General features: G+C 45.2%; 1 protein-coding gene across 1 annotated transcript; it reads right to left on the bottom strand.

Moving 5' to 3' along the window:
• LOC125536062 (cytochrome P450 76M5-like) lies at window positions 1–22,871 on the bottom strand. Its single transcript, XM_048699174.1, has 2 exons — window positions 22,752–22,871; window positions 1–366 (listed from the first exon to the last, which is right to left on the bottom strand). The coding sequence occupies exons 1-2, from the start codon at window positions 22,869–22,871 to the stop codon at window positions 1–3; spliced, it is 486 nt and encodes a 161-aa protein (XP_048555131.1).
• Between the last annotated feature and the right edge of the window lie 880 nt (window positions 22,872–23,751).

Below are 23,751 nucleotides of genomic sequence, written 5' to 3'. Positions count from 1 at the left end.
CTAGGTGACCACGACGGGGACGACCCTAAGGCGCACGACGAGCGTGTTGACGATGGTGAACTTCTCAGTGACGTCCAGCTTGTCGGCCGCCATGCCAACCGGGAGCCGCCACTCGTATTCATATAGCAGCGACGCCAGCACAAACGACATGACCCGCTCTGCCATCGGCAGGCCGGGGCACAACTGCCCGCCGGACCCGAACAAGATGAACTCATAGTCCTTGCCCCGAAACTTCACCGTCGCAGCCTTATCTAGGAACCTCTCTGGGACAAACGCGTCGGGCCTCTCCCATGCCGCTGGGTCCCGCATGATCGCCCACATGTTGAAGATCACTGTGGAGCCAATCCGGGCAAGAATAAGAATAAGAAGAAGAAGAAGAAGAAGCAGAAGAAGAAGAAGAAGAAGCAGAAGAAGAAGATGAAGAAGAAGGGCAAGACGGCGAAGGCAAGAGGTCTGACATTCTTAAATTGTGAGGATATCTTCTTGCTCAGAACATGATTGGACACAACAATGAATCCAATATGCGACACCGAGTAAAAGAGGAATGGGTATTGGGAGAAGATTTGGAAGGAGTATGACAAACAAAAGGAGTATGTGGAGCCGCATCCTATCATGACCAAATGCAATGTGGCATCTCTCCAACATCGATGGCACGCAAAGGCATCACATAACCTCTAGTAAATTAGAATACGACATGGAAGGCTACCATCCATCAATGAACTAAAATAGTGTATGGACAAAGGATAGTTCTAATGATTACTTTTCTCGTGGTGGAAACAACTCACGAGAGTTCAACTATTAGAGTTGGCACATGTGCCCGCATGTTTCTAGATTTATTGTAGCTTTCTCGATTATACTGATTTAGTAGGAGATAACGTTCCTGTCAACTACAAGGCATCTATAATGACTTCGTCAATCTCAAGATTTGTTAGCTCGGTCTTTGAGAGGTGCTCATTGTGGTAGGGTGTGCATGCTGGCACACATTTATTGGGCTGAGTGTTTTTAAGCATACGTGAACATGTGCGTTTGTACTATGTTTCTAAAATAAAAGTAAAAGCAGTGACCTGCATATAAGGTTGCGGCTGTTACCTTATTTGTTGGTACATGGGCACCTTACATGAGCAGCATCAGGCCACTTCCAATGCATTGGTGCTTAGATAAGGTGCTAAGCATATTAAAAATTTAGCAACTAATGTCTACAATGCATAGGTGCTCCACTTGTTGGTGCTAATCTCTCGTCATTTAATGCTTTAGTTGTTAAACTATTTCATGCATTGGTGGTTTCTTTCATTTAATTGCTTATGCCTAGGTTCACGTGCTTGGCATTGGTACTTCCTGGGGTCACCAAACTCACGTCTCTCCTCTTTATAACCTTGCCACATCAGATTTTTTACCTACTTGCACCTATACAAGGTGGAGCATTGAGAGGGCCTCAGTGCTACTCCTTGATCATTCCCCAAATAACATGCAACTAGTTGGAAAACACGTCACTAGACCCTATCATTAGGCACGTTGTCCTCTTTCTTCCCCATGATCGAGGTCACCTAATTAGATTTGACATAGCTTGAACACCGAATGAAGCCACTACCAGTGGTGTATTGGGGAAAGATGGTGTTGATCTTCTTGGGCCTTGGCACCATGGCCTGGTAATCCCCATGTTGAAGATTGTTTTTCAGTGTACATTCGCAGTAACTAGGATAACACATATATGCAAGGCCGACATTGCAAGATACGGTGTTGGTATCAACAATGGCTTGGCAACCCCAAGTTGAAGATTGTTTTTCAGTTCACACTGGCAATAACCTGGAAACCACATGTATTCATAGCCTCCATGACAAGACAAGTCGGCGTCAATGATGGCTTGAAGAGAAAGCACTAGAACCATGATAGTGGTAATGGATCTCTTTGTGGAGGACATGTCTGGCTACTCTCTCTCCCTCCCTCCCTCTCCCTCGGTTAACTTTTGGATCTCTTTGTGTGTAATCTGTTGTGGCGTGGGCTCACCTCAGGCGATATCAATTTATAGTCTCATTCATCCATTCGACACCTACGTGCACCGCCAGATGGACACTTACATAAGTGAAAGAGCTGTGCATTTTGGTTGGCACTAGCGTGCAAGCTACCGCCTATGGAGCACTCTAGATCCGTGGACATGTACGTAGAGCTAGCACACAAGTGAAAAAGCAATGTAGTTGGCATTTATATGATCAAAATCAATGGACAAACGAACCCTCCATGGAACACTATAGATTGATCTGCGTAGATGTGCTAGTGGGAAAGTTAACAAGCAATGACATACAAACCACCAACGGTGGAATAGCTCTATAGATGTATTTAGTGGTAGTGTACAAGTTACTCCCTCGGTTGTTATTTACTAGCTAGCGTAGGAAAATGCCAAATTAATTAGGTTGTGTGCTTCCAAATCTACAGTGCACTTCTCTCATTCTTGTCATCTTCTATCATTCATGGGCTCATGCATTTATATCTATTACCTCTGTACCGAAATACTTATAGTTGGGGGAACTTGTACTAGTTTTCCCAACTACAAGTATTTCGGTACGGAAGGAGTAGTCGGGAAATGGAAAAGGAAGAAGCATCAACAAGTTCGATCTGCCGAAGCGAGGCTCGGACATGTATGCTCCATCTACTCCAACATGCAACTTAGTCGGAAGAGAAAGATGAAGTGATAAGCCAATAGCACGATATACGGGTGTTAGCCCCAGGTAGAATTGGTCGGGTCGAATTGGGGGAAATTGTTCGCTCATTGCTGCGTGGTTTAGACGAGATTCCAGTGTATTGCTCTCCAGTACGTACATCGTTCTCGGGCCTTACAAGCGTGGCAGCATAGGACGTGCCTAATTTGCCACCAAGTTCTTCTCATGCCACACAATGGTCTCCAGCTGTAAGAGCATCTCTAGTAGATCCCGTATAATGCCGACCCGCAAAATGCATATACAGTTCACGGAAAAACGACTTTGCTGGCCGGCGCGGGTGTCGGCAGTGTCAGACCCCGCAAAACGGACCCATAAAAAAGGATATTCGTCTGACTCTACCGCCGGCCGCGCCGGCCCGTAAATTAGTAATTTGAATTTTAATTTCTGGCATGCAAACACATTTCTTTGCTTCTTTATTTTCTTCAAGGGAATTGCATACATAATAACTCACCAAATCTTTGCTAGAGCAGTAAGACCAAAGAACAAGAACCATAATTAGCCATTTTAGAAGATATCCAACTTTCATAACCTCTCCCACTAGTTGGACAAACATATTCTCCATGCATTTATTGTTGATCTGTGGATTCTTGATCTTGCATTCTTCATTTTTCTTCTTTGGTTCTAAATAAGTAAACATTGCCTCCCCTCTAGTTTCTTTTCTAATTGCACATGCAACCGCATCATGAGCCTCAATTCTACTAAGGAGTGCATGGACATCTATTAAGTTTCTTTCTATCAATAAATCAATGTATTCTCCTTCTCAAAACAAAAATGAGCATCCATCTTCCTACACAAATGAAGATATCCATACGCTATCGAAATTGAACCGAATAGGTTGACAAAGACAAATGGAAAACAACAACATACCCCGTCATTTTCGCATTTGAAGAATGCCAATCTGGGGTGGTTCGGTGTGCTAGAACTTAGCCGTAGCACTGTACGCGTGAAGCCGTCGCACTGTATGAGCGGCATTAGCGAGCCAGTGAGCCGCTGCGCGGGTGCTGAGCCCGGGCGACTGTTGGCTGAATCCTTGTCGGTAAACCGACGACGGCGGCTAGAGGGCAAACCAGTACCTGCATCTGGCGCTGGGGCTTTGTCGAGGCTACGGGGGGTGCTACGCGTTCAATCCATGGCTTGGCACAGGCATCGGTAGCCAGATGCGCCAAATCTGGCCGGCACGACAAATAGCCGCCGATCTACAACTTTCTAGCCCGCTGACATAGGTGGAAGTGGTGGAGGGGGAGCTCAGGTGTGTGGTGGCGCTCCGGCGTGATCCCGCCGGCTAGTTTGGCCGGAATCGTAGGCGGCGGCCCGGCGGCAGGGGTGGCCGTAGGTGTGGAAAAGTGCGGCTGGATTGCCCCCCTACCCCCGCCAACCACTACCACTATATACAGGGCGCCGTCAGGGCGAGGGGGGAACCCGCGTTTTCGTGGGTTGGGATGGGGATTATGTCGTGCCATGCAAACAAATTTACAGGTCGGACATGTTTGCGGGGTCTAATGGGGCAGCATTTTACGCATGGACCCGTATTTTGATGGTTATTTTACGGGTTGGGCCATTATACGGGATTTGCTAGAGATGCTCTAAGTAGATTGCTCTTGCCAGACTTGCCGGCTCTTCCTCGGCGTGTTTTTGAGTATCTGTTCCTAGCAAGCAGAAGCATGCCAAGTCGATCTGATTTTTTTGGAGGATGACCCCGGCCTCTACATCATCGAAGCGATGCAGGCATCTATAGATAGGTCTCCGTCGTATCTATAATTTTTGATTGCGTCATTCCAATATTATACAACTTCCACATATTTTTGGCAACATTTTATATGATTATTGGACTAACCTATTGATCCAGTGTCCAGTGCCAGTTCATGTTTGTTGCATGTTTTTTGTTTCACAGAATATCCATATCAAACAAAGTCCAAACACGATAAAAATTTACGGAGAATTGTTTTGGAATATTTATGATTTTTGGGAGGTGGAATCAATGCTAATGGAGGCCCACGGCCTCCACAACCCACCAGGGCACGCCGGGCACCCCTTGGCGCGCCCATGTGTCTTATGCCCGCCCTGTAAAATGGCCCAACCCGTATATTTTTTAGCGCAATCAATGCTAATGCTCTAAGTAGATTGCTCTTGCCAGACTTGCCCTTCTTCTGGTGCAAGAAAGCTAATTTATGGAAATAAATCATGTAAATTTTTTAGCGCAATCGGAGTTATGGATCTCTAGGAATTTAAGAAACGGTGAAGGGCCAGATCTGGGGAAGTCAAAAAAGAAGAGAACAGAGAGGGAGATCCAATCTCGGAGGGGCTCCTATCCCTCCGCCGCCATGGAGGCCATGTACCAGAGGGGTAACCCTCCTCCCATCTAGGGGGGGCAAGAAAGATGAAGAAGGAGGGGGCTCTCTCCCCCTCTCTCCCGGTGGCACCTGAATGCCGTCGGGGCAAGGATCTTGACGACGATCTACATCAACAATCTTGCTACCGTCAACACCAACTATCTCCCTCTCTATTGTAACACCCTTCTCCCCGCTGTAATCTCTACTTACACATGGTGCTCAACACCATATATAGTTTCCCAATGATATGATATTTGGCTGTCCTATGATGTTTGAGTAGATCTATTTTGTCCTGTGGGCTAATCATGATCTTGGTTGGTATGATTGTATATTTTATTTTTGGCGCTGTCCTACGGTGCCCTCTGTGTTGCGCAAATGGAGGGGCCCCCACTATAGGGTGTTGCAATATGTTCATGGTTTGCTTATCGTCGGTGTTGCGGGGTGACAGCAGCCTAAATGCGGATAAGTGGGTTATGGCGTATGGGAGTAAAGAGAACTTGATACTTAATGTTATGGTTGGGTTTCACGACCTTAATGATCTTTTGTAGTTGCAAATGCTTCCTAGGGGTCCAATCATAAGTGCATACGATCCAAGTAGAGAAAGTATGTTAGCTCATGCCTCTCCCTCATATAAAATTGCAAGAATGATTACTGGTACTTGTTATCGGTTGCCTAGGGACAAATGATATTATTGTTGACAAAAGTTATCGGTTGCCTTGCAATTTATTCATAGTATTATTCTCGCAAAGTACTCGTAGTTTTATTCTTGCAAAATAGTTTGATACTTGTTTTTGGTAAAGCAAACATCAAGTGTGCTTAGAGTTGTATTGATGGTTGATAGAACTTGAGGGAATATTTGTTCTGCCTTTAGCTCCTCATTGGGTTCGACACTCTTATTTATCGAAAGAGGCTACAAACGATCCCCTATACTTGTGGGTTATCATGACCCTTTTTCCGGCGCCGTTGCTGGGGAGCAATATCGTGGAGTGAATATTCTCATGTGTGCTTGTATGCTTTATCAGTAAGTAGTTTTTATTTTCTGTTCTAAGTGGTTCCTTATCTTTAGTTATGGATATGGAACAAGAAACATCAAAAAATAAGTTGTACTTCCTACTCATGGAGATGGGAACCTCCTAAAACCCTCAATGCTCGTTATGTGAAAGATATTATGCACTACTTTGATAATCCTAAGAAAACCCCATTAAACTATATAATAGGAGTAACATTGGATCAACGTGAATACATTAGGGGTTATCACTTGACTCATAAAGGGAAATTGTTATGGGATCAAATTCATATGCAACATTGAGATATGATTATACTTGTTACTCTAGGATGAAGGTTCCACACCTTCCCTTTTCATGCAGATTTAACGATAATGAAACCTTAGCTTCTTATGCTAATGGTATATATGATTACTATGATGTGGAACGAATAGAAGAATATGTTTCTTTTAAGGGTGCTTATGAAATTGAATCTTTGTTTGAAAAGTATGAAGATTTTGATGATTTAGTTTATAGACCTGAAAATTTTGCTATACTTAAATTTGTTATGATAATTATAAATACAATTCTGATATTGATGCATTTATTGAGAAATTCTCTGCTGTCCAACAAGAGACTAATATTTTGCAGGAGTCTATGGTAGAAGGAATTGATGAAACTGTGAGCTCATTGGATGAAAAATAAGATGAGGAGAGCGAAGAACAAAAGGAGGAAGAGCGGATTAGCTACCTGTGCCTACCTTCTAATGAGAGTAACTCTTGAACTCATACATTGTTTAACGTCCCTGCGTGCTTACCAAAGGATGAATGCTATGATAATTGCTATGATCCCGTTGATTCATTTGAAATGTCCCTTTTTGATGAAATTGATGCTTGTTATGCTTGTGGCCAAGATGCCAATATTAATTATGCTTATGGAGATAAACTTGCTATTGTTCCTTATGTTAAGAATGAAATTGTTGCTACTGCATGCAGACATGATAGTCCTATTATCTTTTTGAATTCTCCAAACTACACTATATTGGAGAAGTTTGCTCTTATTAAGGATTATATTGATGGGTTGCCTTTTGCTAATACACATCATGATTTTGATGACTATAATATGCATGTGCTTGCTGCTCCTAGTTGCAATTATTATAAGAGAGGAACTACATCTCCATCTCTTTATGTTTCTAACACGATAAAATTGCAAAGAAACTGCTTATACTATGTACTGGCCTTTACTTGATGTGCATGAATTATTCTTGTATGACATGCCGATGCATAGGAAGAGAGTTAGACTTCATCATTGAATGCCATATGTTGTTTTGTTCTCACTACTAAATGCCAAATCATTGTTAACTAAAATTGCCTTTGATATACCTTGGGATCAGGGTGGGTTCATTATTGGAGCACTTTCTGCCTAGCTTAAGGCGTGTTTTGGATTTACAGGAATTAAAAAACCAACTTTCTCAATCTTTCTGGCCCAGCCACGATGCCCAGATGTTTGAATTTCACTCCCATCTCTTGCATGGGACCTAGAAATTCACCCAAAGACACACATGTGATTTTTCAAACAACTTTGGTGCACTGGAGCATGTGCTTGTAGTTCAAATTTGAATTATGCACATCGAATGCCCAAAAACTAAATTAATGTATAGAAAGGCCAAATGAACACGGAATAATTCAAAAATTTAGCATGATACTTCTATTTGGTCTAATCTGCCAATGTACAAAAATTAAGACGGGAGAAGGCAGTGTACGTATGTCGTTTCGCACACGGAGGTGACACGTTCCCTCTCGGAACCAAGAGCCTTCTTGAGGGAAGCTCCGGTTTGCAAGAAGCTTACACCAAAGCTTGTCCCAATTCGGCCAAAAATTTACTGCAGCATGTTGGTGCCATGTCATGACACCATGCCAAGTTTCATGATTTTCAGCCATGTTTTGGATCTACAGGAATTAAAAAACCAAGTTTCTCAATCATTCCGGCCGAGCCACGACACCTAGATGTTTGAATTGTATTCCCATTTCTTGCATGGGACCTATAAATTCACCCAAAGACACACATGTAATTTTTCAGCAAACTTTGGTGCATTGGAGCATGTGCTTGTAGTTCAAATTTGAATTATGCACATTAAATGGCCAGAAACTCAATTAATGCATAAAAATGCCAAACGAACCATGAATAATTCCAAATTTAAACACGACACTCATGTACTAGTTGCATGCTCACTGTATGTAAATGTCCTAGCAATTCAAACACCATCCTTTCCCTCCCTAACACAATATTGTCTTTCAAAACATAATGAAAAAATCAGGTATACCACAAACAGTTTACTAGAAAGTATCGTGTGGGATGCGATACAAAATATCTTGCCGCACCGTCTTGACTAGCTTACGCAGGAAGCTTGGTCGTCTACAGTGCACCGCCCCCGCTTGAACCACACTTGTGCGCCAGTTTCGCGCGGCACCGAGCGAAAAATTTTGGCCACCGCAGAAATATCTATCTCCCCGCCCCCTTCCTCCTACCAAAAGCCACATTTCCACTGTTCCTCCTTCCTTTCCAAGTTCAAACCTTCGCTGCTACTTACTGGCAGCTCGGCCTCCTCGCCGACGACCCTTTTTCTTGCAGCATCACCTCCGCGCCGGCTACCCTTCTCCTTGCAGCGCCGCCTCCTCGCCGGCGACCCTTCTTCTTGCAACGCCGCATCCTCGCTGGAGAACCTTCTTCTTGCTGCACGGCCTCCTCACCGCCGACCCTTCTTCTTGCTGCGCGACCTTGTCGATATGGTCAGGTAATCCACACCCCACCCACACCATCCTCCTCCTTTCCCGTCCCACATGCCCCGACCGATGGAGCGACACATTCCACCAAAATCATTGCCCCCTCCTCCAATTAAGCGCAGCCCACAACCATTTTACATGTAGTATAACATGGAGCTAAGTAGCATGCGGTCGCATGCGCGAACAAAGTCGCTATGGCTGCCATGCATGTCGACCTCCAGATCTTGGCGGAGCACCTCGTCTTCGAGGCCACCGTCGACATCGCCACGTGGTTGTCTACTTTAAAATACAGTTCATGATGTTTCCTCGAGGCCACCGCTAGTGCCTTCTAGTGATTTGTCCTCTGTAATGTTAATATGCAATCTGATGTTCAGTGAACAGTTTGGTCCTCTGAAATGCAATCTTCAGTTAACACATTGGTCCAACAATTGCTACATTTTGTAGTACCGTTCTCAAGCATTCTTTGTTTTGTTATCTGTCTTATCTTCTAGTACATGTTTCTATTTTGCAATGTCATGCTCAGTTAACTATTTTCGTTCATTTTGTCTGCTGTCCATTTCACCGTTTCATTCAGTTCTGCAATTTGATTTTCATTTGCTGTGGGTACAATTTTGTATTGTTATGCATGTGACACCAATCGAATTTGGCTGTACTCAATACATATTCTACTGATAGTATGGCAACTCTCAGTTAACCTGATCAAGATCTTCCTTATGTGTGTTGGAGGGAAACAATGGGAGACACTGCGGTTTAACATCGAGGTTTGTTCAAGCAAGGTCGTTTGGCTAATAGCACATTATTGTGCAGTTGCAGGAATCATTCTAATATTTAGGTTTCTTACAATTTGGTCTTGCACATGTAGGTCCTACTGTCAGAGGCTTAGACCCACTGTTCGACCCATTTTTTATATGGGGAAATGAGATGTCCATGAATATCAATCAAGTCAAGAAACTCAGAAAGATTGTTAGGATGAAGAAACTTGCGACGAATGATAGCAAGATCTTTGTTTGCACAATGAATAAGACATCAGTCAACTATATGATGGTACCAACTCTTTTACCTTGTTTTTGCCCCTTGCGCCATTTCAAAATTTACAACAGCGATTTATGCATAGCTTTATTTTTAGTAATGTTCAAAGCAGTTCACCGGTGATTACCTCTCAAACCACCTGCATGGTCTAGAGGCAAGGAAGGTATTCATTCAACACCCACAGTACAATATTGAAGTCTTGCTGAAGAGGACGAAGATTGGGTGGGCAATTATCCATATCCACTGGCCTAAAGTTGCTAGGACATTCAATATCACTAAAGGCTCAATATTTGCCTTCCGCTTCTGCAGTTTCACAAATGAGATTCATATGTCTATTTACCATGTATGATGCTACTTTCCAAAGGTTTTCAATGCTGCATGTGAAACTTGGCGCTGTCCTGTAATGGTGTAACTGAGTGCCGAAGCTATTTGATGTAATTCGATTATGAAATCTTGGTTGCTTTTATACGGATATGAAATATCTGGCGTGTTTTATAAGAAATATCAGTTTGATTAGTACATGGATTATCAATAATAGGCTAATTACCCTGCGTATTGGGGTTTTCTATTGCAGACGGTTACTCAGACAGCGCCATGGGTGATGAACTCAAACAACCCACACGGTTTCTAGAAAGTAGGCGTGCTTGATCAACTAACAATCACACACGACTTCCGGCAGCGAACTGTTTGCATTAGGCCACCTTGCACAAACGTTTCCACACAAAGAACTGTGTGTGATATACATTCGAACGGAAATGTTTTCCCTATATTGACTTTGTGGGATGTACATAAGAACAAAAACGAATTCCTTGGATTGACTGTGTGTGATATACATACCAATGGAAGTGTTTTTCTGGGATTCACCGTGTGGGATGTACATACCTATGGAAATGATTTTCTCGGATTACCGTGTGGGATGTACATACCTACGGAAATGATTGGGTTTCGATGCCTCGCCCGATAGCACACGGCCCCAGCCTGGATCCCAGGAGGGCCTAACCCCGATGATTTTTTGGGTCGTGTGGGAAGGCCACCCTATCGCACACACTCACTTGGCAACGGTTCCAAATGCCATCGTGGAAAGGGGTTAAAAACTGTTTGTTTAGCAGGTCGCTGTACAAGTGACCCCAAGAAAATATTCAAGGAGACTCAAGCGTCTAAGCTTGGGGATGCACCGGAAGGCATCCCATATTTCTTCAACAATTATCAGTATGTTTTTGTCTTTCTTTCGTTCATGTCATATGAGTAAATCTTGGAGCGCCTTTTGTGTTTAGTTTTCACTTTTATTTTATGCACCATGCTAGTATGAGATAGTCCATGGTTGATTTATAGAATGCTCTTTGCACTTCACTTATATCTTTTGAGTATGGCTTTATAGAATGCTTCATGTGCTTCACTTATATCATTTGAAGTTTGTATTGCCTGTTTCTCTTCACATGGAAAACCATTATTTGTAGAATGCTCTTTTTCTTCACTTATATTTATTAGAGCATGGTCTTTTGTAGAAAGAAGTAAACTCTCATGCTTAACTATATCTATTTAGAGAGTTAATAGGAATTAGTCAATTGCATGGTTAGTCATAAAATCCTACATATAACTTATGGATCACTGAATATGATATGTTTGATTCCTTGCAATGGTTTTGTGATATAGAGATGGTAATATGTGGGAGGTACTAGTAAACGGTTGTGGTTACTAGGAATATTGGTGTTAAGGTTTATGATTCCCGAAGCATGCACGTATAGTCTCTCGTTATTCTATGAAGATGGAGCATGATTTTATTATTGATTGTCTTCCTTATGAGTGGCAGGCGAGGATGAGCGATGGTCTTTTCCAACCAATCTATCCCCCTAGGGGCATGCGTAGTAGTACTTTGCTTCGAGGCCTAATAAAATTTTTCAATGAGTATATGAGTTCTTTATGACTAATGTGAGTCCATGGATTATACGCACTCTTACCTTTCCCAATTTGCTAGCCTCTACGGTACCGTGCATTTCCCTTTCTCATCTCGAGATGTGGTGTAAACTTCATCGGTGCATCCAAACCCCAGGGTATGATACGCTTTATCACACATAAGTGTCATTATATCTTCCTCAAAACAGCCACCATACCTACCTATTATGGCATTTCCATAGCCATTCTAAGATATATTGCCATGCAACTTCCACCGCCTCTGTTTTGATGACTTGAGCATTCATTCGCACACATCCTGGTAAACTGCCAGAGGCATTCATATAGAGTCATATTTTGTTCTAGGTATCGAGTTGTAAGTAAATAGAAGTGTGATGATCATCATTATTCACTATTAGAGCATGTCCCAGTGAGGAAAGGATGATGGGAGTATGGTTCCCTCACAAGTCGGGATGAGACTCTGGACAATGAGAGAGAAAAAAGGAAAAAAATAAAAAAAGGAAAAACTAGAAAAAAAGAGAAGGGGCATTGTCACTATCCTTTACCACACTTGTGCTTCAAAGTAGTAGCATGTTTTTCATATAGAGAGTCTCCTATGTAGTCACTTTCATATACTAGTGGGAATTTTTCATTATAGAACTTGGCTTGTATATTCTGATGATGGGCTTCCTCAAATGCCTGAGGTCTTCATGAGCAAGCAAGTTGGATGCACACCCACTTAGTTTTCATATTGAGCTTGCATACACTTATAGATCTTAGTGCATCCATTGCATCGAAATCCCTACTCCTCACATTGATATCCATTGATGGCCATCTCAATATCTCGTTGATTAGCCGCATTAGTGTGAGACTTTCTTACCCTTTGTCTTCTCAATTTTTACCCCTATCATCATACTCTATTCCACCCATAGTGCTATATCCATGTCTTGCACTCATGTATTGTGTGGGAGTTGACAAAGCTGTAGCACGTTAAAAAGTGTGAACCAATTGCTTGGCTTGTCATCAGGGTTGTGCATGATAAATACTTTGTGTTAAGAAGACAGAGCATGCCAAAATTATATGATTTTGTAGGAATAGCTTCTTTAGCATTGATATTTTGAAAGACATGATTCTTTGTTGAGATGCCTGAGTATTGATGTCTTTATGTCAAATTATAGACTATTGCTTTGAATCACTTATGTCTTAATATTCATGCCATGATTAGATATATGATCAAGTTTATGCTAGGTAGCATTCCACATCAAAAATTATCTTTTTTATCATTTACCTACTCGAGGACGAGCATGAATTAAGCTTGGGGATGTAGATACATCTTTGTCGTATCTACAATTTTTCATTGTTTCATGCCAATATTATACAACTTTCACATATTTTTGGCAACATTTTATATGATTTATTGGACTAACCTATTGACCCAGTGCCCAATGCCAGTTCCTGTTTGTTGCATGTTTTTTTGTTTTGCAAAATATCCATATCAAATGAAGTCCAAACGCGATAAAAATTTACGGAGAATTATTTTGTAATATTTATGATTTTTGGGAGGTGGAATCAACGCTAATGGAAGCCCACGGCCTCCACAGCCCACCAGGGCACGACGGGCACCCCCTGGAGCACCCAAGTGTCTTCTGCCCTCCACATAAGGCGGTTGGGGTCCTTCCGCTGGTGCAAGAAAGATAATTGTGTAAAAATTTCAGCGCAATCGAAGTTACAGATCTTCGGGAATTTAAGAAACGGTGAAGGGCCAGACCTGAGGAAAGCGAAATAGAAGAGAACACAGAGGGAGATCCAATCACGGAGGGGCTCCTGCCCCTCCGCTGCCATGGAGGCCATGGACCAGAGGGGGAACCCTCCTCCCATCTAGGGGGTAGGCCAAGGAAGAATAAGGAGGGGGGCTCTCTCCCCCTCTCTCCTGGTGGCGCCGGAGTGCCGTCAGGGCAAGGATCGTGACGGCGACCTACATCAACAATCTTGCTAATATCAACACCAACTCTCTCCACCTCTATGCAAGAGTGTAACTCCCCTTCTCCCCGCTGTAATCTCTACTTAAACATGGTGCTCAACTCCATATATTATTTCCCAATAATATTTGTCTATCCTATGATGTTTGAGTAGATCTGTTTTGTCCTATGGGCTAATCGTGATCATGGTTGGTATGATTGTATGATTTATTTATGGCGTTGTCCTACGGTGCCGTCCGTGTCATGCAAATGAAGGGGCCCCTGCCGTAGGGTGTTGCAATATGTTCATGGTTTGCTTATTGTCGGTGTTGTGTGGGTGACAGCAGCCTAAACGCAGATAAGTGGGTTATGGCGTATGGGAGGAAAGAGGACTTGATACGTAATGCTATGGTTGGGTTTCACGACCTTAATGATCTTTACTAGTTGTGAACGCTTCCTAGGTGTCCAATGATAAGTGCATATGATCCAAGTAGAAAAAGTATGTTGGCTCATGCCCCTCACTCATATAAAATTGCAAGAATGATTACCGGTACATGTTATCGATTGCCTAGGGACAAATGACTTTCTTGTTGCCAAAAGCTATCCACTTTTATTACCATACAATTTATTTGTAGTTTTATTCTTGCAAAGTACTCGTAGTTTTATTCTTGAAAAATAGTTTCATACTTGTTTTGGGTAAAGCAAACGTCTAGTGCGCGTAGAGTTGTATCGGTGGTCGGTAGAACTTGAGGAAATATTTATTCTGCCTTTAGCTCCTCATTGGGTTCGACATTCTTATTTATCAAAATAGGCTACAAATGATCCCCTATACTTGTGGATTATCAGCTATATATTAGTAATAATGCAATATCCATCAGCCAAACAACTTCAACCAGGAAATGGAAAATAAACCCGAAGGCCATATACCTGGCAACAGTAAATCCTCAAGATATACACTAACCTTATGTTACAAGACACATCATAAACGAAAAATGCACAACTCTTAGGCTACGCCTTAAAGAAGAAATCGTTGCACGTGTGCCAATGATAGCGAGTCCACCACAAGGTTGAACTTTTGGATTCTCATTCCTAAAGCCAAGCTTCAATCCACCACCTTCAACAAGGCCATGACGTAGACGCACGTCGATGTAGCCCGATCAGAGATCTTTCGTTTCCACCGGGGTGCATAAACTCGTCGTTGAAGTCGTCTATACCATCCGTCCTTATCCGTTTATAGATGCCTTGATAGCCAGATACCTCTGAAGAACACAAAGGAAGACAAAGACGTCCCAAATCGCCTGCCTCGCCTAGCCGTTGCACCACCTTCAATCCAACAACAATAAACATGACACCTCCGCCTGAGCCACCGTGCATCACCGACCGATAGCAAGCATGACTTGACGTCTCGGAATAACACGTCGTGCATAGCATCTGCCGGTAGCGCATCCACCAATCCTTCACCTGCCGATGACAGGCACTACCAGACAACTCCGAAAGAGGCACATGTGCCACTTGCCGAGCCACATCGAACCCGGCATGTTGTTGGAGGGGACGTCCAATACCTCCACTAGCCTCAGAAAGGCTGTCACCACATCGAGATCCAGACTCTGAGTCACCCACATGACCCCGGAGTCCGCCCCGTCGATGAAGGGGGGCCGCCTCCCTGATTTCGGGCACTACAGATAGCACCCACCATCGCACCTGCCGTTGTAATCGCCCATACAACGGCAAATGCCGTCGCGATCCCACTTCAAGCGTCGTCAATGCCGCAGGAAGCTTTGGTCGCCACATGCGTCCTGCTGCGTCCCTGGGTGTGGGATTCCAAGATCCACCGCCATCGGCGCTGCCACAAGGAACCACCACCTGGCCCGTCATCGCCAGCGGAGAGGACACCGCCACCACCATGTTCGGATCTGGGCCGAAGTCGCCGCCTCCTCCGCCAAGACCGGATCCAGTCCGGATGCCGCCACTGGTCACACCCAACCCCACCTCCATCCTATGGACATCTCAACCCGCACGACCACAAAGACCTCCACCAGGAGACACCACACTACCATGGACGGAGGACGAGGCCGCACCTCCGCGGATCTAGCGCTCCTGACGCCTTATAGCCCGGGAAGGAGGAGCAACCATCCGCCCCGCCGTCGTCAAACGCATGGGCTCTACCAGGCAGCGTCGCCCCACTCCCCCCACCCAGCCAATTTCCCTGGAGAGATGAGCAAGGTGAGGGGGTACGAGGGAGTTGGGAGTTCCAGGCAATCCCCAAGTAATAGTATGGACTTACTTTGTTGTTTAGAGACAATAGTGACATTTAGTGATAATATTTATAGAGCCTCCCTGTTGAACCCCCAGTTAAGGTTCATGGTGCTACTCAATTAATAATGAAGGTGCTAGCATAGTCTGTATTGGATGTTATGTTCTACCAGCATGCTGTCATGGAAATTAATGTCTTAAATCAAAAAGAACTTTTTCTTTTGTTGGTATGTGAAACTATGGGGTATATATTTAGCAACAATATAATTAGCATAGTCTGCATACCAAGGACACTACTGTAGGATTCTGCTAGTGCGACACTACGATCAGAGACCCTTCGAGGAAACTGTGTGCGATGCAATAATTGCAAAGGATGGTGTAAAAAACCATAAAAAAGGTGCAAAACATTTGCGATGACGGATGCATCAAACACGGTTCAGATTTCAGTTGAGTGTGCGATGCAGGGCATACGTTTCAGTTCAATTAACTATTTGCGATGAGGAGGAACAAAAGAAACGAGCAGCCAGATGAAGTTCTATGCGATATACAACATACTGTTCAATTGTTTTTGATTAGCCATAAAGCAATAACAAAATATGAATTGGTTTACTACACCACTTATTGTAGTGATTTTTTTTCTTATACTAACGGATCTCAGGAAGGCTTTTGTGGAGTTTTGTGTGATTGAAGTTTTCAAGTTTTGGGTTATCTTACGATGGATGAAGGAATAAGGAGAAAGAAGAGCCTAAGCTTGGCGATGCCCCGGCATCCCAAGCTACTATCAAAAAGAGAGCAAGCAACTAAGCTTGGGGATGCCCCCGAGTGGCATCCCCTCTTTCTACTTACGACCATCGGTATTTTACTCAAAGCTATATTTTTATTCGTCAATTATATGAGTTTTGCTTCGAGCTTCTTGTATGATATGAGTCTTTGCTTGTTTTATTTTTTATTTTAATTATTTATTCCTTGCTGGACACACCTATTTGAGAGAGCCAAAATTATTCGATGACTTGCCAGAATTTCTCTTTTTGCTTCACTTAAATTTTTATGAGCTATGGACTTGCTCTAGTGCTTCACTTATATCTTTTTGAGCAAGGTGTGCTTTAGTATTTTTGAAGAAATGCTCTCTTCCTTCACTTAGATTTATTTTAGAGTTAGTAAAATTTCCAGGAAGTTCTCTCTTGCTTCACTTAAATCATTTTGAGAGAAAGAAATATTATGCTCATGAACTTCACTTTTATTTGTTTGAGCTTATCAAAAGCAACAAACCCAAATTAGTCCCAAAGTGATATATATCCAAGAAGGATATAATAAACACTTTCATGAAGATCATTGGACAAAATAAACTTGATTCTTAGTAATAGTTTTGAGATATGATGATGTGATATGTGAGTCATGTTGATGAGTAATTATGCTTTAGTAAGAATATTGGTGTGAAGGTTTGTGATTCCCTATGCTAGCACGAAAGTCCATAATTATGCAATGAAATTATATCCTACTTGTGGTGCATTATTCGGTGTTAACTATGCTTAATGCTCGCTTATGAGATTATTCATTTCTTGGTTGGTCGCTTCTCAATCTTTTGCTAGCCTTCATTTTGCACTAAGTATGATCACTACTTGTGCACCCAAGAACCTTTAAACTAGTTTTGCCACATGAGTCCACTATATCTACCTATATGCGGTATTCTTTTGCCGTTCTAAGAAAATCTGTATGTGCCATGTCTAATTTTTAGAATAATTCTCTTTTGTGTGTTCGTACCGCTCGCGGAGCAGTGAGGGGTGTGTCGGACTACGGGTTTCGGAAAACCCTTGTGAGGTTCGAACTCTAGGGTGCGCACGAAGAACACTCCCTCCCCAACTCGCATGCTCGACGATTCCACGGCCAAGCTTGATGAACCCAAAGAACAAGAAACATTAGGGTTTATACTGGTTCGGGGAACCTTGCGGTGTAATACCCTACTCTAGTGTGTGGTGGATTGCCTCGAGGGGCTGAGGATGAACAAGTACAGTGGATGAACTACCTCAGGAGGTGAGGTGTTCTTGGGATCGATGAGCTGGTGAGTGGTCATGGTGGCATGAATCCAACCCCCTCTATGGTGGTGGCTAGGTTCTATTTATAGTGACCTTGTGTCACAGCCCTAGCTCAGCCCATGTTGCCTTTGCTTGTTTCTCATGTCATCATGTTTACAATTTAAATGAATTTGAAATGGGGATGAGAGAACCCCCAGCACCCCCCTTAAACCAATTAGGGTTTACTAATATCTTTTTCAATGAACCTGAAATGCCGTTCCAAAATGTTCATCATCCTTGCCTTGGTCTAGAACCTCTGACAAAAATGGTGCACATTTTTCTAGGATAGCATTGGGTCACTGAATTAAATCATAAGTTATTTGCATTTGGGCATTTAAATGCTATAAATTATTTTAAATATCCAAATAATCATCAACTAAAATGTTTGCTGTTGGAAATATTCCATAGAGTGGGCATGAGAAGTTTCATGATTTTTGAGTTAGTTTTAGTATTTTAATTAAAGCCACAAAGTTACAGAAGAAATAGAAAACAGAAAATAAAAGGAAAGTGGACTTACCTAGCAAAGCCACTAGCCGGCCCAGCACTATGCTGGCTTGTGCCAGCTAGCTGCTTCGTCCCCGCCAGGCAGACAGGGAGGTGACACTGACGTGCACGAGCTCGCCACGGCGCCACCTACTTGCCGCCCACGCCCCTGGACGCCTGGACGACCTCCACGTCGTCTCCCCGACCCCCTGGACACTTCGTTCGCCCCCAACGCCTCTCTCTCTCCCTCCCCCACCATGGCCGATGCCACCGTGCCCGCACCGCCATGAATCCCGTAGCCACTGTCGCCTCCTCGTTGCGCTGTCGTGTCCACGAGCTCCGTCGTCCTCGTGCCACCGCAACAGCCTCAACTGACCTCGCCGTTGCCGGAGATCCCTTTCGCCATCACGCCTGCACCAGCTCGTCCCCGACCTCACCGTCTAGCTCGCTGAGATCACTGTGAGCTCCTGCCTCTCCCCATCCTCCCCGTTCTCGCAGTCGTCCCCTGCATCGACTGCAACGAGCTTCACCGCACGGGCCTCCGCCTGAGCTCGTCGCCGATGTAGCTACGGCCACCCAACGGCCACACCACCATGTCCACTGACTTCACGGTGCCAGGTAGGCCACATAGGAGCTAGCCTCGAGCCTCCAAGACCACTGCACCGATGATTTCATCCTCGCCCGAACTCTGGCAGCCGCAAAGCTCGTCGCCGGCGTTGTTCCCGGTGACCCCGAGCCCAACCACTAGCACCACCCAACGCGGCTCGCTCCCAGCAACACGTAGATGCCCTCCGCCATCCATCTGGTCGCCAGAGGAGGAATCACGCGCTGCTCTGCCGCGTCTGGCCTCGCCAGCGTCATGTCGCCGGTAGGTTTGACCCTTTGACCAGGGATTTGACCCCCCTGGGTCGCTGACATGTGGGCCCCTGGTCAAACCTAGCTTAGTAGCTAAACTAATACTAATTAAGTTAGTTAATTAACAGAGACACTGACCAGTGGGTCCCACTAGTCAGGTTTGACCTGGACCGCCCTGCTGACCTGCTGACGCTAGCATGATGCAATGCTGACGCAGATAATCATTTTCTGGTTTAAAAATAATTCAGAAATTCCAGAAAATGCCCAAAACTTCTAAAATTCATAGAAATTCAACCATAACTCCAAATGAAATAACTTATATATGAAAAATGATCAGAAAGATCCAATATTTCCATCTGTGCTGGTTTCGTGCATTTTTAAGCAACTTAACCTTGCTGTTTAGTGCAAAACATGATAAGGCACTATTTAAATTCATAAGTTGAGTTTGGGATAGAACCTTTGGTTCAAAATGGCTCAAACCCAGCTGGTTGTTGTTGCATTAGCCCAACACACTCATTTTTCCATGTCCTGGACATGCATCATATTGAGCATTGCATTGATTGTGTTCTTCCTTGTTTGCCGGTATTTGTCCCCTCTCAGTAGGCGTGTTCCGACGATGAGTTAAATGACACCGATGAAGAGCTATATCATCTTCAGAAGTGCCAGGCAAGCAAAAACCCCTTGTTCTTTCCGATACAATCCCACTCTCTCGCTTCTGCTCTCTTTTACTGCATTAGGACAACAATGTTAAAACTGTTACATGCTGCAGTAGCTGAACCCCTTTTCCTCTGCATGACCTACCATTGCCACAGTTAATAGATGAAACCCACTAGCATGAGTAGGAGTTGTTTGAGCCTTGTTGTGCCTACTAATTCATGTTTGTTTGTCAAGCCTGCTACTGCTTAGAGTTGAGTCAGGTCTGATTCATCAGGGATGAATTGGAATGGTGGTGAATATGTCCTACTGTTTGTGAGAAAAGTGTTTGAACACGATTTGGTAAAGGTAGCGGTGAGAGGCCATGTAGGAGAACATGGTGGGTTGTCTCATTGAAGCTGTCCTCAGGAACCGAGTTTTGTGTTTGTGATCCATGAAACAGCTACTACCATGCATTGGGCCCTAAAATATGACCCCACCCGGCTTCTTAACCACCCTAGTCCTCTGTCCAGGAGTTGCAAGTAGTTTCTGGTGTTTGTAGTATGCTGTAGACCGTGCGCAGCGCTAACCCGAGGGGTGGGCTATGATGCGGTAGGCACGTGGCCGGGTATGCCGGGCGCCCGTTTGGTGTCGCGGAACCCTGTACACTTCGTTCAGGGCCGTATTTGGAAACCTCGGCCGGACTCCTTGTGGATGGAACCTGAATCGGCTATAAACCTAGATTAGAGACTTGAGTGTTTAGGTAGGTCATGGTCTACACCCACGTCGGCTTTCGCTTGAAGTCTTCCGAGCACATGTCGTGTGCAGACACTAATTGGTGGAAACATGTGTGAAGAAGTACACCCCTGCACGGTTATAAATGAGCTATTCGAATAGCCTCGTCCGCGGTAAAGAACCTCAAGGATGCCTGTACAGTTCATAGACAAGTGAAAGTGGATACTCTAAAACTCGCGAGATAAACATGATTGCTATGGATGGCCTTCTCGTTGGGAGACGGGAGCGGATCAATAGTGGTGTATTGATATGGTCAATATGTGGACTCATGTGCACCATCTCAAAAGAGTTTCTTGCAGTCGTAGTTCAGGATAGCCACTAAGTCAAAGCTGGCTTGCTGTAGTTAAAACCCACCATCCCTTTGTTGATACTGATGCATATGTAGATAGTTCTCTTAATTTATGTTTTTGCAGAGATACTTCAATCTCACTAGTAATTCCGCATGGACTTCAATGTTTATCTTGATACCTTAGCTACGATCTTGTGCCCTCGGCAGGATCTGGTAGATAGTCAGGCTTCTCAGCCTTTTCCATTTGTAGATGTTTGTACTCAAACAAGTTAAGCTCCTGCTTGTGCTTTGACTTGTATGCTCTGAATGTTGGGTCATGAGACCCATGTTGGTAATATCTCGCTCCTCTGAGCCTATTGAATAAAATACTTGAGTTGTAGAGTCATGTTGTGATGCCACATTGTATTTGCACATATCGACCATATTGTGTGTATGTGATTGAAATGCTTGGTATGTGTGGGATCTGACTATCTAGTTTTTTATCCTTGGTAGCCTCTCTTACCGGGAAATTTCTCCTAGTGCTTCCACTGAGCCATGGTAGCTTGCTACTGCTCCGGAACATTTAGGCTGGCCCGCATGTGTCCTTCTTCCTTCCTGTGTCTGTCCCTTTGGGGAAATGTCACGCGATGATCCTTTAAGTCCTTGTAGCTTGCCAAGACTTGGGATTCATTCCTTGTTAATCGACACGTTCGTTGCTGGGTCATGTATGCATGTCCTTGTAAGTTAGCACCACTTTGGGTTCACGACTAGCCATGTCAGCCCGGGTTCTTTGTCATATGGATGCCAGCGACACTATCATATACATGAGCTAAAATGAGCAAACGGTCCCTGGCCTGGTAAGGAGACACCCGTGGGAATACCATGCATGAGGCCGCAAAGGTATATGAGGTGTTACATGCTAGATCCGTGTGGCATAGGATTGGGTCCTGACAGCTTGGTTCTCTTCCCAAATGTTAGGAGGGAAGGGATCGCACAATGGCCAAGTTTGAAGGGGGATAACGATTACAAGCTATCCTGGCAAAAGGTGATCTTCTCCTGCCAAAGGCTCTGGTGGTGATGCTGTTGGGAGCTTCACGATGACCTCCATCATGTCGTCCTGCTGGTTTTGGTCTTGTTGCACCGATATGGAAACATTTGCCTGATGCCTCAGGACCCCGCGCCTGCGCTTGCCTCCTTAGCACCAAAGAGGAAACTGGTACACTGCTCCCACTAGCGCCCACCTGGCTTCAGTCGTCATGGCTCATGTCACGAAGACCTTGCAAGGTGCCCCTTGCATAGATATCTCCGCTGCTTGGGAGCCAGCCTAGTGAGGCTGCCCCTACGGAGGTCTTGGTGTCGTCCCCCTCGCGAGGTTCGACCCCTCGCGAGTGTCTTGGGTGGTCGCTGCTGAAGATGGGTCATACCAGGCCATTGGTGGAGCCATGCTTGTGGGCCGCAGGCAGGCAAGTCTGGGTACCCCTGGTCCCAGTACACTGACAGTAGCCCCCGGGCCCAAGGCGCGCTCAGACTTGGCTTCGAGGCGAATCCAAAGGATAAGTGCAGAGCACCACGAGCCCCAACCGCCTACGGCCTTGATTGACGTGTGGCGATTGATGGGTCGTGGGCGTCTCCGCTTCCCCACGCCTCCTCAGCAACCGTTTGACTTGATGAGACCCTGCTGCATGTGGAAGAAAACCATCATTACCTGCAATCGTGGAGGCTTGCGGTTGGCCTCCTTCTGGTATAAATGAGGGGAGGGGTAGAGCCCCTCGCTCATCTCTGCTTCCTCGCCAACTTCTCCTTCTTCTTCCAACTCGCTGGCCATCTCTCTCCAGTCCCATGGCGCCCACGAAAAGGTTCTTGGTGGCGGAGAAGGGGAAGGCTCGCCAGGAGGGGCCCGACTCGCCACCGCCCAAGAGGGGGCGGGGCCGTCCCCATAAGCACGTCATCACCCCAGCCGTGGATCCTCGGGCACGCGGTCGCACTCCTTCATGGACTGGCGTTGTCCTCGGCGCCCACAGCAGGGTCTCCTCCCACGGTGAGGGCCGCTCTAGGCGGAGCAGCCCCTGCGCCAGGAAAGGCGTGCCATGGTTGCTCGGCCTCATCGACCGCACTTCCATTCGGCAGAGGTGCTCCCGTAGTATGTCGTGTGGTCGGAGAGTCCGGTTGGCACCTCGCTCCAGCTTCCGTGCTCCTTTCCCGGCAAGCTGCCGGCCTTGTGGGTCATGGTGGAGGTCTCCGCGGCAGGCAACATGGCTCTGGCCCGCAGCTGGTAGATGTTTGCCCATGCACGCGGCCTGAGCGGGTGGTGTACCCTCCACTTCAAGTATGATGGTGTCGTGACCCTCTTCATGAGGGTGCTTGGGGAAGATGGTCGCCGCGTAGGGTGCTGCCCCGAAGACATCGGTGACAACGGTGAGCTTGGTCCGGGCGACGGCCATGACGAGGCAAAGGGTGAACTTGCCCTTGGTGAAGGCCATGGCTCACCCAACGGCGGCAGCTTCTCCGCAAGCGAGAGCACCAGCGGCGCGACAGGAACTCAGATTGTGCTGAGTCCGAGAGGCCCTCGGAGCCGTGCCTCGTCAGCTGCTGTGGTCATGCGGGTTGCTTTTGTTTGACCTTTCCTTTCTTCCTGCATTTTGAAAAAGGTAGATGGCCCTGCTGGGGCGTGTAATGAACTATGATCTCTATGCTGCTATGTTAGG

Source organism: Triticum urartu, chromosome 2 (genome assembly GCF_003073215.2).
Source record: "Triticum urartu cultivar G1812 chromosome 2, Tu2.1, whole genome shotgun sequence".
In the NCBI taxonomy this organism is placed as follows: Eukaryota; Viridiplantae; Streptophyta; class Magnoliopsida; order Poales; family Poaceae; genus Triticum; species Triticum urartu.
This window is presented reverse-complemented; position numbering and strand designations above follow the sequence as displayed.